A 20,797-nucleotide genomic window follows, 5' to 3' on the forward strand; every position below is an offset into this window, starting at 1 on the left:
GATGAGGCAATACTTGAAAGCCTAGGGTGGCCAATGTATCCCGTGTTTCAGATGCCATGTGTGTGGAGGCATTGTCATGTAAAAGCAGACCACCTTTGGAGATCTTACCATGAAGTTTATCCTTGATATTTTCGCACAACTTCCTCAAGAGACCACAGTAATATGCTGTATTAATGGTTGCATCCACTGGAAGATAGTCCGCCAGCAGAACTCTGTCCTTATCCCAAAAGATTCTTACCATTCGTTTCTGTGCAGACCTCTACACACGGCACTTTGTCGGAAAGACGAACTGTGCCTCCATTCCTTAGACCAGCCTTTCCCAACCTTTTTTAACTTGCGGCACACTATGGGTATAACTTAAATTCTCGCGGCACACTCAGATATTATTATTATTATTATTATTATTATTATTATTATTATTATTATTATTATTATTATTATTATTATTATTATTACTACTACTACTAATAATAATAATAATAATAATAATAAATAAAAATATGGTGGTATTCTTTTCTGTAATTACTGATCTCTTTCTCACAGAAAAGCAGGGGCGGATCCAGGAAGAGGAAACTTCCTTATTTTATATATAAATAAAACCCTGAAAATAATCTTAAGAGGCTTGTTTTTATGTAATTAACCATTTTTACAACTAGATTTAATACTTCTGCTATAGAATTAATAATTCTGTTACGAGTTCCTCGCGGCAAACCATCGGCCCATTCACGGCACACCAGTGTGCCGCGGCACACTGGTTGGGAAACGCTGCCTTAGACTGTTCTTTAGTCTCGGGATCATAACAATAGATCCACCTCTCATCACCATTAACAAGTTTCTCCAGATAACTAACCTCACTTCTTGCAAAATGTTTCAAAATGTCCGCGAAGCTCTCACTCTTTCCTGCTTTTGTTCCTTTGTCATAAGTTTGGAGATCCACTTTGCTGCAACCTTCCTCATATCCAGATCGTTGTGAATAATGCTACCAACTCTTTCACGCGATATGCCCATACATATAGCAATTCTTTTATCTGATATCCGACTATCTTCCATTATCATGTCCTGGATGGCTTGCACAATTTCCGTAACAAACACAGAAACAGGCCTGCCACTGGCTTTCTCATTTTCAACAACAAAATGGCCAGTTTTGAAGTTTGTTACCCAGCATTTGACAATTGCATATGACAGCCCACGGTCTCCTAAAGTTTGTTTAATTTGATCGTAAATCTGCGTCATACTTTTCCCTTGGAGGAAGAGAAACTTCATGATGGTCCTATGCACCTCTCGACTGAAGCTTGCTGGAGGTGCAGCCATGTTCACTTCTGAAATGAAAAAAAAAAAAAAAATGTTAATATCATAGAACATTGCATTTTGCAACATAGTCTATACAGATCCCGTGTCACGTGGGTTCCTGTCACCACGGCATGGCGCGTCCTGAGGTTGCGGATCGAGGAGAAGGCCTGTAGATATAGAGGTTAGCTGCGAATAGGAGTGGTCCTCCAACTTGGGGGTTTGGGTAGGGCTAACAACTTCATCCTGTAAAAAAAAAAAAAAAAAAAAAAAAAGCACTTGTTCAGAAATATTCACAAAAGCCTCGGACAAGGACTGATAACTTGGCACGACCTCAGCAAAAGAAAATTGACATGATATTTGGAACATGGAATATTAGAAGTCTTTATAGGGCAGGCGCGTTAAAATCCGTAACGAGTGAGTTAGAGAAATACAGGATGGATCTAGTAGGAGTTCAGAAAGTTAGGTTGGAAGGAAATAGATCTGTGAATTCCGAAAGAGTAAGTAAGAGTAAGAGAGGAATACCAGATTGAAGTTTCGAATAGATTCTCGGTTTTAGAAAATTCGGAATGCACTAGTGTTGAGGATACTTGGATTGAAATTAGAAGTAGCGTTAAAATTTCAGCAAAAGAAAAATTAGGACATGCGGAAATACGTAGAAACAAACCATGGTTCAACCAGGAATACATTAAACTAACAGAGAAGAGAAAACATGCAAAATTACGATGGCTACAAAATCCGAATGAAATAATTACGCAAAATTTCGCAGTTATCAGGCGGGAAACTTCCAAAACTTTTAGAACAAAGAAACGCGATTTTTTGAAAATTAAAATTAAGGAACTTGAAGATAATAAAGAAATAAAAACAATCGGGACATGTATAAGGGAATCAGCGAATTTAAGAAAGGCTATCAACCTCGTGCTTACATATTAAAGAAAGCTAACGGAACAGTTCTCACTGATACGGATAGCATCTTAAATAGAAGGAAAGATTTCTTTGACGATTTGCTGAACACGCAACCAAAAACTAATGTGTGTGGAGAAAAGGAGATACACACTGCAGAACCGTATATTCCAGAACCCAACCGAATAGAAGTAGAAACCGCTATAAAGAAATTAAAGAAACACAAATCTCCGGGTGTAGATGAAATTCCGGTTGAGTTAATTTTAGCTCGAGGCGAAAAATTGTGAAACAAGATACACAAACTCATTCTCCTTATCTGGAACAAGGAAGAATTGCTACAAGAGTGGAAAGAATCAATCATTGTTCCAATTCACAAGAAAGGCGACAAAACTGACTGTAATAATTATCGAATCATCTCTCTTCTGTCAACAATCTATAAAATCCTTTCAAATATTCTATTAGCAAGATTGACCCCATACGCAGATGAAATTATTGGAGATTATCAGTGCGGATTTAGACAAAATTCATCAACTATCGACCAAATATTTACCATTCGCCAAATACTCGAAAAAAGTGGGAATACAATACCCCGGTACATCAATTATTTATAGATTTTAGAAAGGTGTACGACTCGGTTAGGAGAGAAACATTATACAACGTTCTTACAGAACTTGGAATTCCGAGAAAGCTAATTAGATTAATCAAGATATGTTTAAATGAATCCCAAAGTAAAGTCCGGGTAGGAAAATTTTTGTCCACGAGCTTTCACGTCGAAAATGGCCTGAAACAACGAGATGCGTTGTCGCCGTTATTATTTAAATTTGTTCTGGAATACGCTAGAAGGAAAATCAAAGATAGCAAACAGGGCCTACAGTTGAACGGTATTCACCAGGTTATGGCATATGCTGATGATGTAAATTTAATAGGGGATGATAGGAGAACAATCGAAAGAAATGCAGAGATCTTATTAAACGCTTGCAGGGACTTGGGTTTAGAAGTAAATGCAGAGAAAACTAAATACATGGAAGTCCGTCGGGATCGTTATACGGGAAATTATGGATGCGTTAAAATATTAAATAATACTTTTGATAAAGTGGATACTTTCAAATATCTGGAATCAATATTAACAGAGGAAAATCATATTCACGAAGAAATTATATGTCGACTAAAAGCAGGGAATTCATGTTACTATTCGGTTCAAAATCTCTTGTCGTCGCGAATTCTGTCGAGGAATTTGAAGCTTAAAATATACAAAACGATAATCATGCCTGTTGTTCTGTATGGTTGCGAAACATGGTCGCTTACTCTGATTGAAGAACGTAGACTGGAAGTATTTGAGAACAAGATCCTGAGACTAATATTCGCACTTAAGAGGAACGGGAATGGGGAATGGCGGCAACTTCATAACGGGCAACTACATAATTTATACGGTTTACCCAACTTTGTTAGGGTCGTCAAGTCTAGGAGGCTTAGCTGGGCAGGTCATGTAGCTAAAGAATGGAAGAGAGTAGAAACACTTTCAAAGTCTTGACCTGAAGACCAATCGGAAAACGACCACTAGGAAGACATGGTCGGACATTATTAAGATGGGAGGACATTATTAAGATGGATCTCGCAAAGATAGGAAAATACAAAGTAGAAATTGGATCCAATTGGCTAAGGATAGAAGTCAGTGGAGAGCTTTTGTGAACGCGGCATTGAACCTCCGGATTCCATAGGCCATAGAGTTAGTTAGTTAGTTAGTCTATACAGATCCTATCCTATATATCTTGCTAATTTCAGCTTCCTAGCTCAATTTTTTCTTGGTAAGGCCCAATCTTTATCAGCACCCCATCCTATAGTTTTATTGAGAAAGTGTACAAATATAATGTTAAATTAGAACGTTCGGGTGGCCCGGACCCGCTGAATTCTCCGTGGGTGCACTCCTGTGCTGAGAGTGGTAACCTTCTAGTTGGACATAACATTGGTTAGAATGTTCTAGAAGTCGAAGTTAAAGTCAGTTTATTCCCAGTAAACGAGAAAATAGACGTCTAGCGAAGAGGCTACTTTGTCCAGTTGTGATTATTGGTTGATGGGTAGGAAATAAGTCTGAACAGTGTGTGAAGGTATATAATATAGACGGAAGGAACGGAGATACCCCTGTAATTTACTTATGTGTCATTATCTCAGGTTGCTTCTAATAGTCCGCAGAAAGCATTGCAAACTGCAAATCTCGAGATTTACTTACGGAAAACTAGAGTGCATTTTCTTCTTCTTCTTACCTTACTACTACTACTTCTACAGGGATATTAGATTAACTAAAACTTAGGTAGTACATTTTCTGGTATGTGTACATCCTCAAACTATCCATCCTAGAATACAGAAATTAAGTAATCTGATCGTACATTTTGTGTTTAAGGCTTTGATGAAGTCCTGATCTGGAAGTACAGTTGGAATTCTGATATATTTCTTCAATTTGTGCTCGGCACTATGTAAGTCTGAACCACATCCATTCGGGTTTTGCAATCAGTTTGATGTTATTGAGTGTAAAGAGGAGAGCCGTACGTTAAATTAGTACGAATTATGACTTTTTAGATTAGTTTTACGATTTTCTGGGTCATATTATGACTAATAATGAAATGTTTCAGAAGATAGATGATGCGTAGTGCTTTTCGTTTAAGGTTGTAAATATGATGTGTTAAAATAAGTTAGTTATGCAAGATGACACTTCAATATGTGGCAGTTCGGGTCAGTCTAGCATTATACCCTATTAGTATTATTGAGTTTGAAAGTTTTTAATCGGTCTCGTGCTAAGCTTTTTCCAGATGGATATATAATCAAAAGTTTAATTTCTTTAGGATTTATGTTGAGTTCTCATTCCTGGTACCATTTAGAGAAGATTTCTCCTTGTTTATCTAATTTATTCATAATAGTTTGCACACTTTGGGAGGATGCCTAATAAGCTATATAGCTATTCAACATAAAGAGCAAGATGATAGTATTGAAGTTTGTAAATAGGATTATCGTTCGCATAAAATACGTATAGTAGAGGAGCCAGAGTAGATCCTTGTGGGACTCCTCGTAGTGTTTGTAATGGTTGTGAGAATTTTCTTTCAGTTTTGATTTTGGTGTTTCAATTTTAGAGAAAGAAGTATGTCCATCTGATAACTGTCGCCGGCATATTTCTTTGTGTCAGTTTGGATAAGAGTGCATCAAAGACACTACTTAAATCAAAGCACGTGGCCCCCAATTTGTGATGTCTCTGAATAGTGTATTCGGCTTCATTATAATTTCGAAAGTTATGATAAATAGTATTGTATTTAGGTCGAAACCCAACTTGGTTGCGACTAAGTTGCTGACTTTTCTCGAAATTTGGGAATAGACGTCGTATTAGTAATTTTTTTTCAAACAGTTTTGATAGCATATCAAAATAAAATAATATAGCTTGTATACTGTGCAAGGTACGAAAATACTGGTGTTGCCATCTAGCGACTTAAACTGTATTACTATGGTTTTATTATATGACTTAAACAAGTAGTATCATTGAAAGTTAAAAGGACAAATTCAATCAAATCCCATTGATTGCTTTTGATTTGATTTGATTTGAGTTTAGTTTAGTATCCCTTTCAACAGCGAAGCTATATGAAAATGGACATACAGCTTAACGTAGGATTCGAACCACATGAGCTCGAGCTGGGAATCGAACCCGGGAATCCCACGCCAAAGACATGTACTCTAACCGCTTAGCCAAAAGGGAGCTCGATATTTTCTTGGGCTGTCACTATACCAACATAACAACATTGGCAGGAAACACGCCCGAAGTGTTCTATTTATAGGTTCACTCACACAACAATGTGCAAATCGCCCGTGTCATTTTTGCGTGTCCTTGCGTTCCATTCGAGTAGGCTGCTGAACTGGCAACATTGCTTTTTCATTTAACATGGGACTAAACGGCTAATTCCACCATTTTAGATTGAAAACCGTGTATTTCCAACAACTTTTCAGCTCATTGCATTTTTTTCATATGTTTACTCATAACGGAGTTGACCCATCGCCCCGAACTTTTGATACACCCTGTATATTAAACTGCAGATATAACCAACGGAAATTTCTCATTTGGTGCCTTACATACTCGTATTAAAATGTTCAGATTGCAGAATTGAAAATAAACCGTAACCCCCACACATAGCTACCTTCAATGTTTCTTGTGTATGTTAATAATTTTCCATTACTCTCTGAAGAATGTCTACATGAATGTGTTTGTAAATTTCAAGGGCGTATTTCCAGGAGTATCCTTTACTAAAAACCACTGAAAAATCTATGACTAAGTCTGGAGCTGCTCAAAACTGAAATCACGTACTTTATTTACCGTCCCTCTTTGACGATGTTGGGTATAAATGAACTTCATTAAATAATAATAATAATAATAATAATAATAATAATAATAATAATAATAATAATAATAATAATAATAATAATAATAATAATAATAATAATAATATAGTAGAAGATCTCAATGTTAATTTGAATGATTATAAATACAATTAAATGAAATCTTGATTTCACGTCCCACGATTATGCCCTTTAAGGCTGAGAGAGATGGCTAATTAAGGCAAGTGAATGAAGATTGGAGAATCTGTGGAACGAGCATGTGGGAGGAAACGGGAGTACCCGAGAAAACCCCGGATACGATGTTATCCACCACAAGCGCACTTGGCCGGGGATCGAATCGGGGACCCTGAGCCACTGAGCTACGATGCCCCTTGAATGATTATAGAAAGGAGTACAAGTAGTCTGTGTGTAAAGAAATGAAATCTTTAAGTTTTCCGTCCCACGATTATGCGGAGTAGGCTAAAGGAGACGGTGATGATGAGAAATGAAGGAAATGGTGGAATGAAGAAAGTGGGAGGAAACGTGAGAACCCCGAGAAGAAACCCACGAACACGGTGTTTGTCCACCACAAAGTCCACACGGCTCGAGCTGGGATCCAACCAGGGACCCCAAGCACCGATGAACGCTCTACTACTGAGCCACCCCCCACTGTGCGTAAAGAGTATGCATATTATCAGGAATAGATGAATAAGAATATGTCTTATATACAATCTGCTAGTTAATAGTAGACCCCTATATTCTCTACATACGCTGTAAATAAATAAAATGTTCCAGCAAAATAAAAATAAAAAAAAAGTCAATTATTAGAGCCTATTGGAAACACTGTAGACTAGTGGTTGGAGCGTTGGACTCATATTCGATTTCGATTTGCGACCGGTGCTTCCCAATATTCGGAGTCCATTCAGCGTCGTGAGGGAAACTGGGGTGTCACGTGAGAACAAGACCTGACGGCTATTGGTTCTAGAAAACTGCTGATGCGCCTGTTAGGAATAGGGCGTCGCAGCGCACTCACCACGTGCTCGCCGATAAGCTGGACACAGTTCAGCCAATCGCTAGCAGATGGCGCTGGAGCAGGCTTAGGCTCATAAATGGTAAGTTGCCCCAAGTGGTTTGGTTGGGGTTTCGCTTTTATTATTGCTTAATTAATGACACTTTTTTTTAGGGCCATAAAAATTCGTTCTTCTCGAAAACTATGCAAGAGTATTTAATCTCAAGCATTTCATTTTCTTCAGGTCGATACCATCTATCGATTTATATAAGTTTTACTCAGGGACGTACGCAGCGGGTGGGCTCCCGAAATCTTGATTTCCTATATATCAAGTCTAATTTTAGGAGTAATTTTCAAATTTTAATATAATTTATTCTCATATTGAATTTGGACCCCCCCCCCCAAATATAAATTCCTGCATACATTCCTGGTCTTACCTTGAACAATATTATACGTAGACAAAAGTTAGAGTTTCAGAGGTATATATATATATATATATATATATATATATATATATATATATATATATATAATATACTACTTTATTATTTATAATATACTACTACTATATACTACTTTATAATATATATTACTTTATATCATTAACCATGTACTGTGCTTCTGCAGGTGTCATTATGCAGAGCTTAATGATATGTCAATTTCACTTCAGTTGTCCAACACCAATTTTTAGGTTTATAAATTAATTATTTTTTTTTTCTCCATTTTATCGAAAACCACGCATGAGTTTTTAAACCCACGTATATAATTTTGTTCAGCTTATTAAAAATATATGGATTGACCTATGTCCGATCTTTAGGCAAATTGTAAAACTATCGAAATCTAAAATGAAAATTCTGTAATAGACTCCGACTATGTAGTTCACCATGCGACGCAGAGATGGCAGCTCTGACGTGAAATCAAACCGTTGCCAATTGCAGAACACGTGATTCGCACACAAACTGTGTTCTCATTCATCCATCAGGCCATTATCTCGAAAACTTCGACAATCCAAATCAGAAAATCTAATTACGAAATCGCCAAAGTTGTACCAAGAGGAATATATTTTTTCTTTCTTTCTTTCTTTCTTTTTTCTTTCTTTTTTTTTTTATAACATCCTTCTCCGATGTCCGGTAGATGAAGTGGAATGTTAAAGATACTTTTCAGTCTCATCTCCACTTTTTCACCTCGTCTTTTTCAAGCTACTATTCCTGAAATCGATAAATAATGTAAAAACCCGTCTGCGTTAATTTTCTACATCAATAATTACAAATTTATAATGTATTGTAGGCCAAAACAAAAAAGAAAAACTATACTTGAGGGCAGTATTTTATCCAAAATTTTGTTAGAACGAGAGATAAGCCCCCAAAATTGTATAGATTCGCTCCCAAATTTTAAACATATAGTAGATATAGCATGTAGGTACATATTTTTCTGCATCAGTTTAATATCCAGAGGCGCACCACCGGGTCCGAACTGAACCCCCCAAAAATTTCTAAAGTCACTGTACATTTGTGCACTTTCTTAATAAAACTATTCTTCTTTAGCAGAAAAATAATTCAAGTAGCATGAAAATTTGATCTTACACTTCATCTGTACTATTTCGCTTCTTATATATATATATAAATCTAGCTCTATAATGATATATATATTGAAGTACTTTACAATTACTTCTCGTCTTTTCGAGTGCAGAATAACACTGGTTCAATGCTATTTAGACAAAGCTTGGATGTCTTACAACAAGAAAATCTGGTTGTGCGCTTGCATTTCACACACAGTTTGTTTTTTCTATTTTTCGAGTTAGTCTTTTTTTAAAATTTTCTTCAGAAATTCACTTTCTTTCTCACTCATGGTTATCATTTCTATGTTTCCCATTTTCTCTAATCGAGCTCAACGACGGTTATCAGCATTTTCTCAGTACTACTTTATTATTATTATTATTATTATTATTATTATTATTATTATTATTATTATTATTATTATTATTATTATTATTATTATTATTATTATTATTATTATTATTAAGTATTCTGCCTTTTAGCAGGTCCTGGGACTAATGAGAATTTTTTTTTTCAATTTTAGATTTGGGCCTGGAAATGCTTCTTCCACGTTTCTCGATCTTCAGCTTCCTCTTTTAACTCCCAATATTTTCTTCTATTATTCAAATAATCGATCAGCTGTGTTTTTTCTTTCTATTCCTCGTTTCCCTTTCATCTTTCCTTCTATGGCAGTGTGAAGAAGACAATTTTTTTTCGCAAGATGTGTTCAATTCAATTGGCCTTCCTACGAAGGATGGTGGGTAGAAGTACCCTCTTCTCTCCTATCCGTTTTAAAACATCTCTGTCCATTTTATCTTCTCCATTTTCCTCCAACACCACATTCCGAAGCTCTCTAAATGTTCCTTCTCTAACTTCCGTAATTTCCAAGTCTCTCAACCATACAGCCCAATGCTCCATATAGAAAAATATAGCACTTGACCAACTTCTTCCTAAGTCCAATATTGAGCCTGCTAGTTAAGGGCGATCTTTTCTTGTTGAATGCTTCTTTATCTCAGTGTTTATGATAAGTTCCCTCCTCCCGCAAAAATTTCCCTAATCACCACTGTTTGTAGGGTTTATAAATCTCATTATGAAAACAAGTTTAGACCCTAACATTGTGTGAAATCTGTTGTTACAAGTATTTACAACTTGTGGGTATATCAACCTCCATAATAAAACATTTGAAATTTCAATAGTCAAAATTATGAGAAAAATATAAAGGAGTTTGTAAGTATATACAGTATATATATCCTGTATTTTTTATTTATTTTGTGTTTTTCCTAAAATATGGAAAGAGAAACAGGCATGGGCAACTGTAGAAAATTTCTAGGGGGGAGCCATCTCCCTGGTTGTTGTATTACGTTTGGTACTTTTTATTCGTATTAAGAAAACCTTATATATTTATTAAACATTTTTGTGAGCAAGGGGGTCCACCCCCTTCGGGCGCCCATGGATACAGAATAAAGAGGAAAAATGTACAACGTACGCAGTGAGCACATGAGCATACCTACTAGTGCTTGTATCCACAACTGAATTTCTAAAAGGACTTTTCAATTACAGTTTATTATAACTAACTAACTATTAGAACGGGAAAAGAATTTAAGAACTGTTCAACATTACAGAAGTTGTACAATGCATATGTTCGCTCAAAGTTAGAGTATGCCTCTAGTATTTGGAATCCAACTCACATAAAACATCGCAAGCAATTAGAAAGAATACAAACAACATTTTTTAAATTTCTAACATATAAAGAAGCTCACATTTATCCTACATTTGACCGCTGTAAAACCATACTTGCTAACTTTAATCTTCCTACACTAGAACAAAGGCGACATATGATGGATTTATTATTCATTCAAAAAGTAACGCAAAATATTTTGGATTGTCCTGATTTAGTTTCTTTATTGAATTTTCATGTCCCCACATTAAAAGTACGTAGAAACATTGGTCTTTATTACTGCAGAAAATCAAGAACTAATATAATGATGAAATCACCAATCTGGAGGACAACAGCTTTGTATAATAGAATGTGTTCAAATAACAATGAATTTGATATATGTGATATGTCGCCTAAGAAATTTCGGAATGCCATTATCATGAGTTATCAAGAGTTGTGAACTCGAGTTATGTTATCAAGAGTTACGAACATGTAATTGCGTATTTTACAACACTGTAATTGGGCTATAGCCTGTTGTGTTGACAATAAATAAATAAAAATAACTAACTAACTAACTCTATGGCTATGGAACCCGGAGGTTCAATGCCGCGTTCACAAAAGCTCTCCACTGACTTCTATCCTTAGCTAACTGCATCCAGTTTCTACTTTGTATTATAATCTCTGCGAGATCCATCTTTATATTGTCCTCCCATCTGCGCCTAGGTCTTCCTAATGGTCGTTTTCCGACGGGTCTTCCAGTCAAGACTTTGAAAGCGTTTCTACTTTCTTCCATCCTAGCTACATGACCCGCCCACCTACGCCTCCTAGACTTGACGAACCTAACAATGTTGGGTAAACCATATAAATTATGGTTCCTCGTTATGAAGTTTCCGTCATTCCCCATTCCCGTTCCTCTTGGGTCCGAATATTCGCCTCAGGATCTTGTTCCCAAATACTTTCAGTCTATGTTCTTCCCTCAGTGGAAGCGACCATGTTTCGCATCCATATAGAACAGGCATGATTATCGATTTATATATTTTAAGCTTCAAATTCCTCGACAGAATTTGCGACGACAAGAGATTTTGAACCGAATAGTAACACGAATTCCTTGCTTTTAGTCGACATTTAATTTCTCCGTAAATATGATTTTCCTCTGTTAAGATTGATCCTAGATATTTGAAAGTACCCACTTTATCAAAAGTATTATTTAATATTTTAACGCATCCACAATTTGCCGTATTACAGTCCCGACGAACTTCCATGTATTTAATTTTCTCTGCATTTACTTCTAAACCCATGTCCCTACAAGCGTTTAATAAGATCTCTGCATTTCTTTCTATTGTTCTATCATCTCCTATTATATTTACATCATCAGCATATGTCATAACCTGGTGAATACCGTTCAACTCTACGCCCTGGTTGCTATCTTTGATTTTCCTTATAGCGTATTCCAGAACGAAGTTAAATAATAATGGCGACAACGCATCTCCTTGTTTCAGGCCATTTTCGACGTGAAAGCTCGTGGACAAAAATTTTCCTACCCGGACTTTACTTTGGGATTCATTTAAACATATCTTAATTAATCTAATTAGCTTTCTCGGTATTTCAAGTTCTGTAAGAACGTTGTATAATGTTTCTCTCCTAACCGAGTCGTATGCCTTTCTAAAATCTATAAATAGTTGATGTACTGGGGTATTGTATTCCCACTTTTTTTCAAGTATTTGGCGAATGGTAAATATTTGGTTGATAGTTGATCGATTTCGTCTAAATCCGCACTGATAATCTCCAATAATTTCATCTGCGTATGGGGTCAGTCTTGCTAATAGAATATTTGAAAGGATTTTATAGGATGTTGACAGAAGAGAAATACCTCGATAATTATTACAGTCAGTTTTGTCGTCTTTCTTGTGAATTGGGACAGTTATTGATTCTTTCCACTCTTGTGGCAATTCTTCCTTGTTCTAGATAAGGAGAATGAGTTTGTGTATCTTGTTCCACAATTTTTCGCCTCCAGCTAAAATTAACTCAGCCGGAATTTCGTTTACACCCGGAGATTTGTGTTTCTTTAATTTCTTTATAACGGTTTCTACTTCTATTCGGTTGGGTTCTGGAATATACGGTTCTGCGGTGTGTATCTCCTTTTCTCCACGCACACTAGTTTTTGGTTGCGTGTTAAGCAAATCGTCAAAGAAATCTTTCCATCTATTTAAGATGCTATCCGTATCAGTGAGAACTGTATCGTCAGATTTCTTTAATATATAAGCACGAGGTTGATAGCCTTTTTTAAATTCGTTGATTCCCTTATACATGTCCCGAATGTTTTTATTTTTACTATTGTCTTCAAGTTCCTTAATTTTAGCTGTATATATATATATATATATATATAAACTTGACTATGTTTCTGACTTCGCACCGCTTGAACCACCCAACCGATCTCGATCAAATTTGCCACGATACCACATAATAATAATAATAATAATAATAATAATAATAATAATAATAATAATAATAATAATAATAATAATAATAATAATAATAATAAGAAGAAGAAGAAGAAGAAGAAGAAGAAGAAAGTTTGAAGTTTGAGGGTTTTAAGTAATTAGATTATTTGATTCCGGAGAAGTTTGAGAACCGGGAGGGAAGAGGCTTTTTGTCTCAATAATCAACGGTGCGGATTTGAACGATAAGGAAAAAAGTATCTTTACGGAACTAGCAGAGTTACTGCCTACGCCACTGTATAAAATAAGCCGAAATAAAACATAAAAAAACAAAGATATATCTTGTAGGCCTACTTAGTGGCAGCAAATAATTTGCGAGAAGTATAACAAGGCGAGAAGCTTTGAGCCAATCAAGTTAGCTTTACAGTGGAAATTTTTTTAAAACGTATTTAAGCTCTCGACCAGAAATTATTCCCGCACAAGAGAGAACTTGGAAGTACAGTACTCGTAGTACATTTTCTTCTTCTTTCTTTCTTTAGAAAGAAATGAGCACATGCACAGGCAAACTCTGAAGAATCGGAAACTCTTGGAGAAAAGAAGTAGAAAACTCAGAATCCCGTTTTGAGATTAACTTCTCAAGCGATTTTTCAGTTTCTATTGCGATCCATGGTTGAATGAATATTTAGAAAGTTTTTGGAAAAAATCTGTTAAAAGGACGCGTGTGTATATGTGTGTGGGAGGAAGAGCGATGGGTCAAAGGAGGCCCTAATTCGCGGTGTCCACTTTTCAAACCCAATTCTTTCAGGAGAAAGAAGTGTCCAACAGGCACCCGCTGACCTAACAACATAACCATCTGTGTGTGTGTGTGTGTGTGGCAGGACCAACAGATAAGCAGCTGGTTTCGCTCTTCAACACACAGGCATATATACAATCTAATCCTTTTCAAATGTTGTTGCTGTGTTGAAAGAACATTTTCATTTTTAACGCATTAAACCACAAAAGATTGGTCAAGAAGAAATCAACACTTGCGGAGGAAAAAAATCTTTCACTTGAGAGTGTCGGAAACATTGCGAACAGCAGGAGGATAATATTTCTGTTGGCAGGTGGTGACCGAACGACAACATAGTTTTGTAAGCATTTCAATTTTCAGATTTTTGCGCTTCGTTGGACGAATGTCATAGGAAACTCAAAGATTGTGGTAGCAGAGAGAGAAGTGGTCATTTACTGCTTCGAGCCCTGGGTCGTTTTTGCTATTCAATTATAAGTTTGTGAAAAATATAAAATCTCATCACCTCTGACCCAACTAATACATCTCATGCCGATTTGATGTTAAGAGTTATCCATTTTAATATCGTCCTCTACTCGTAGTCTTTCTTGTTCTGCCAAATCTATCGTGTTCTGAAAATAAAATAAAATAATTCAGTTTAAAAATTTGAAAGTTTGAATATTGATCTCCTAAATTTTATGGAATCATTTTGAATGTTGTCGTTCCATACAAAATACATTGGAAAGATAGAGAAAAAGTGCTCCCACTTCTTGCTTATTAGCGGTTCTTTAAAGTGACCTAAAAATTAAAAAAAAAAAAAAAATTAAAAAAAGAATCTCTGAAGGAAAGTTCTTACAAGGTTACATTAGTAATATTCATCAGCATTGTAAACCTTGAAGGCTACAAACTTACAGTTGCTCTTTTTAGCATGATACAATTGAAATAAGAAGCAGTATACTAGAATTATTGAAGATAGAAAGGGAAACTATTAGTGGATTCAACCAAATCAATTTGTTAATTTCAATTATATATTTATTTATTTCGTATCTGGTCAGATAACATGAGGAGCAATTCTTGAATGCTAAGCAAAATCAATTAAGAAATAGGTTTATCTGTTTACGTATTTATTTCCCCTCTGCCGTTCTTTCTTTTCAGCTAACTTAATATTACAGTGAACATACACTACTGTAGACCTATATTGAAGAATCAAATAATAATAATAATAATAATAATAATAATAATAATAATAATAATAATAATAATAATAATAATAATAATAATTGAAGAGTGTGGATTATTTTGTTGAAACCACTAACAAATATTGAAACATGCTTTAGTTTTTTAATATCTAAGGATATATAAGTATAATTCATCCAATTAAAACTGATTCCGTCCGATGAATCCTAGAGAACTGCAGATAACAAAAGTGTTTATGATAACGAAAGTTATTTCACAGTCTACACTTTCATTCTCATACCACATACATACCACATAAATTCCAAACTACACAAGAGAGTTGCTATTTTAAACGCAAAACCAAAGAAGAATATTTATATTTATTAAGGGGGATCACCACCCGGAAGTCAGTACATATTTTAACTCATTCCCTTAATTACTGTGCAATGAAACGTTACATACGTCGTATTATGTTTCAGCTACAACAAAAGACAGTGATTCATTTGATTTTATCTTCTGATATCGAAAAAGCTAATAAATAAAAGAAAATATTTGATTCATTTTATAATGAGCACACAAGGAGGCACTTGGGAATGTTCAATTTTACTGGGAGTGTTCAATTTTATGAAATGTTTATTTGAATGTGCAAAGTACTTTGAAGTAACAATCTTATTACAAAATAGATATATTGTTTGACCGTTTTTCGTGTTATGTTTCACATTTTATTTAAATATTAATTTACATTTAAGGAAATAGATTTTGAGAAGAAACTTACACAGTACGCCATAATACGTTGTTACCAAATTTGTATGTTTAATTCCTGGATTCTAGCGCTGTAGTTCGAGAAGCGGAACTTAGCTGTGAATTGTGGTATGGGTCGAAAACTAATTTCTCCAGTATGTATCCAAGCAGAATTCCATGATTACTTCCTTTATTATCTGGCACCAGTAAACACTCGATACTACCTGGCAACGCCGCACTATTCAAGCAGCGTTTAGTATAGCGCCGAGAACACGTAGTGATCCACCTTAACAAACTTGAAATAAGCAAGAATAAAAGAAGCAAGGGTTTCTTTTTCTAATTGGAGGCATTTGAATCATTGTATCAAGCGTCAGTAAATGTTATACAGGAGAAAAAGTGAAAAGTTAATGTTTTCTCAGCATTGTCATACGTATCACGGTTTCGACCTAAACACATATCATAATTATCTTATTCAGAAGTTGTAAGATCAGCGAGGGAGGTTTTTGCTCAAAGTTCGTTGTAGGAAATTATTTTAAATTTTCTTACCATATCCTATAGCACCCATTTCAAAGTTAATACTCTGTGATTTTATGCAGTGATGTAACCGTGAAAGGTTATTCCTGAGTGCTCACTTAGCAAATCTTCACCTATAATAATAATAATAATAATAATAATAATAATAATAATAATAATAATAATAATAATAATAATAATAATAATAATAATAATAATAATAATAATAATAATAATAAACCAAGTCAAAAGTTCTTATGTTTTCCACTCCTCTTTCTAAGTGGCATAAAATGAATTTGTGTTACATTATATGTACACACAGCAGAGACCTTTTAATTCAAAGTCCAAGGGGACATGGAAAAACTTTGAATTACCCAAAAATTTGCATTGTTAGATACCTAAAATCAAGCGTACAAAACTACTGAAGTTAATGTGCAGTAGGCTTACCTTTAAGGAAATATAGGCTATTATTTGCATTATACAATACTGTGCAGCCGCAAACAAACATCGTTTATTCGCATATAAATTAAGCTACAAGTACTATGGAAAATACACTGAGGTACGTACCAATTACACTGAATAAAAACACGAATCACATATACGAGTTAATAAACTTAATTATTTGTTCTCACTTGAAGAAGTTCGTGATCTTCACTTATTTTTATTTGTTTTGGATAATTTTTACATGGTCAACAAAAATTTTCAATTTTATTTATTGTGTGAAATACGTTATTAGAAACACTTTGTTGACATTCAATAGATCTTAAATTTTCAATCATTTTGGAAGCTTCAGATGAGGTTGGCACAAGCTGTTTCTTTACTTCATCGCCGATTTCGTTTTCATCTTCCTTATCATCGTCAGATAGACTGTGTTTCCTTCACTGTTCCGTACGGATGTCTCTAGATAACTGAAAATCAGTTTAAACTGCGTTCATCTCTTTGCATTCTGTACAACATTAATCGTTTTTGTACTGGATTACTTCGAATTATCCAAACAGAAGCTTCAAAAGTTCGTTTTATTTACGATTTTTATCATTGTTTTCAATACAATTTTCAAGGGAAATACATTTTTGTTTGAATTATCCAATATTAGCAGAATTCCCGTGCTTCACACGGGGAGAATACATTTTATTTTGAATATAAAATGGCACCAAAATTGTCACTAATCAACTAAGAGACCCCAGAAACTATGAACAATAATATTGGTCATTTCCGATCATTTTTATATGTCCCACCTCCCCCAAGTTACACCATCAAAGTGAAACAATAAAGACGATCCCAGGCCCGAACCTCATCTGTATTGAAAATTTGATCGAGATCGGTCAGGTGGTTCAAGAGTTATTAAGTGACAAACATAGTCACTTTCATTTTTATATACAGGGTGTTTCAAAACAACATCGATAACGTTTGGGAGGTGATTCCTGATACCAAGATAAGACGAAAAGTATAGACCAGTCCACAAATGCTTCCTTTCGGAGTTATAGACTGACGAAAACATGAAAAAATAAAGTTTGAAGGTACATAGCTCCAAAGCTATGGGGTCTACCGTAGGCGGGTCAAGACTTCACTTAGGAACTAATACGTGCACTATCCAAAAATACAAGTCTCAGAATCCTAAGCTACTCACGCAACAAATTGTATACAGGCAGTTTGGCTACGAACATATTGTTTGAAGTACTCACCAACTACCTCTATAAAAATTGTTGCGGAAGTACCGCAGGATTCTGAAGCATGGTTATTTGGATAGAGCCCATACTAGTTCCTAAGTAAGTCTTGATCCGACTACGGTAGGTCCCATAGTTTTGGAGCTATGTATCTTCAAACTTTATTTTTTCATGTTTTCATCAGCCTATAACTCCGAAAGGAAGCATTTGTGTACCCAGGTTGGTCTATACATTTCACCTTATCTTGGTGTCAGGAATCACCTCCCAAACGTTGACGGTATTGTTTTGAAACATCCTGTATATAGATAGATTTCGAATTATCCAAGTTCGAATTAACTAGAGTCTGCTGTGCCTATATTATTAAATTAGATAAGTAATAAATCTTTACAATCCTTGTATGATCAAAATTCATAATTAAATATTTGTTTGTTTATTATCTCTCCTTTGTTGACAGTGAGTAAGACTAATTTCTTGTATCCATTTCATTTAGTTGCAATTCAAATGCATGGGTGAAAAACGTTCAAAATATCACAAGTATGGTTCAGAACAGTTTGCAGCAGCAAAATGGTGCGTAGACAGAACATATATATATATATATATATATATATATATATATATATATATATATACATATATAATCAAGTCTCCAAACAAACTTGTGAAATTACCTTACTAGTGTTAACAATTTAAAGATCTGTACCAAAAATTTCCTACAAAGCAGGGGCGTACGCAGGGGGTGGGTCCTGGGGTCCGGAGCCCCCCCCGAAATCCCAACTTTTTTCTAAATGTAGTCTACTTTTAGGAGCAATTTTAGAAATGTTCATATAATTTAGACTCAAATTGTATTTGGACCCTCCGAAACGCTTTAGACCCCTCCCGAAATAAATTCCTGCGTACGTCCCTGCTACAAAGTATTCTACAGAAATTTTTGTAATACTTTTAGCGTTAAGGAAGGATGTGAATAAAACAGTGCTAAATGAATTGAAGCTGTTAGAGGATAAAGGGGGCATATAACGAATTTGTACATTTCGGGAAAATTGTTCTTCACAATTATGTCTGTTAACATACAACATCCATCGTTTCCAAAATCTCTTCACTGGGACGATGACGCACTAAATGATGTGTTCTGTAGCATGATTAACATACAACACATGCATGAACCGCCAGAATTCAACGATTCGAAATATGTAACACTTAACACAATACCTTTATCCTCTAAGTGCTTCAATTGCTTCTTTCTTAACTTCCCCAAAATACAGTATGTAATAAGACACACTGTTCTTATGAGAGATATTAACCTCCTCATCCCCCCAAAAACATATGAATTCATCTTAAAATTATATTACTTCATCTGACTCAGAACTTTAATAAATAGTCAAACTAGAATAGAGATAAAGCGAAGGTCAGTTGTTGGTGTGGGTACATCCAATATATTACCTGGTTGTGGCAGTTCAGTTACACCGTGATCTTGCGTAAGGACAGAGTGAACATGGGACCTCTACAGAGCGTCATAAGGACGTGTATTCTGTACGAGTTCAAACTGAGGTCAAACACTGCTGCAGCGGGGCGGAAGGTATGTCAGTCCTTTGGTAAGGGTGTATTGACTACGCGGACAGTGCAGCCGTAGTTTAACAAGTTTAAGGACGGTGATGAAACACTCGAAGACACACCACGTGCGGGAAGACGAACACATGTACAAAATGAAGATCTGCAGGCCCCAATTGAAGCGAACAGTGGCCAGGCATATAAGGAAATGGGTCTACAGTTCAGTGAGAGTGGAGAAACAATTCGGCAGCATCTCCATCGACTTGGGAAGCTCTACAAGTTGGGTCGATGGGTCCCACATGATTTGACTCTGGGTCAGAAGGCAACGCGAGCAGACACCTGCGTTTCTTTACTGTCTCGTTTGAGGAAGGAGCCATTTCTGAACAAGGTGTTGCCATGTGATGAGAAGTGGGTCCTGTACAAAGCTTCACGGCGCCGTCATCATTGGTTTACATCCCATGAACGGTTCCAAAACAGCCGAAACCAGCACTGCATCAGAAGAAGGTCCTCCTGTGTGTATGGTCGACTGCTCGCGGTATGGTGTACCAGGAACTGTTATCAGCTGGGGAGCATCAATGCATCTGTGTATTTGACTCGTCAGCAGTTGAGCCGTGTTCAAGAAATTAGAGATGCGCACGAGACGAGTCGAGACAGGATTTTCCAGACAAAATTCGAGTCGAGACACGGCTCTTCCAATAGAGAAATATACATTTTCGAGTCGAGACATCACTTTTACAGCACATTTTCGAGTCGAGACAGCCACAAATCTTGTCTCGTGCGCATCCCTACAAGAAATATTCAGTACACTTCTGAATCGCAAAGGGGTCCTCCTGTTACAGGACAACGGTAAGCCCCATGTGGCTAGGATGATACGGGATACCATTCTACACCTTGGATGGGAAACACAATTGCATCCGCCATACTCCCCGGACATTGCACCGTCCGATTATCACCTGTTCCATTCCTTGGACAATCGCCTTAGAAGATGACAGTTCAAATCCCTTGTAGAGGTGCAAAGTGCACTTGATACATTCCTCGCTTCACGGCCCACTAAGTTCTACCGCTATGGAATCCATGGCCTTCCAGAACGTTTACAAAAGGTCATGGATGCTGATGGGGACTATTTTTGATCTTCCACGTACGTCTTAGGTGACATATCGTTGTTCCAAGGAGGTAGGTGAAAAAGCGACAGAACTTTCTCGGTTACCTTTAT

The 20,797-nt window shown here is 35.9% G+C and overlaps 1 protein-coding gene across 1 annotated transcript; it reads right to left on the reverse strand.

Annotated features, from left to right (window-relative positions):
- Positions 1 to 870: 870 nt before the first annotated feature.
- Positions 871 to 1,311, reverse strand: LOC145685049 (protein GVQW3-like). Its single transcript, XM_081757392.1, has one exon. The coding sequence runs from the start codon at positions 1,309 to 1,311 to the stop codon at positions 871 to 873; it is 441 nt and encodes a 146-aa protein (XP_081613518.1).
- Positions 1,312 to 20,797: the final 19,486 nt, after the last annotated feature.

This window comes from Thermobia domestica, chromosome 5 (assembly GCF_964235325.1).
Source record: "Thermobia domestica chromosome 5, izTheDome1.hap1.1, whole genome shotgun sequence".
NCBI classification, from domain to species: Eukaryota; Metazoa; Arthropoda; class Insecta; order Zygentoma; family Lepismatidae; genus Thermobia; species Thermobia domestica.

Bases quoted from the DNA above. Each gene is read 5' to 3' on its own strand.
- LOC145685049 (XM_081757392.1), bottom strand. From the start codon at position 1,311: ATGGCTGCACCTCCAGCAAGCTTCAGTCGAGAGGTGCATAGGACCATC.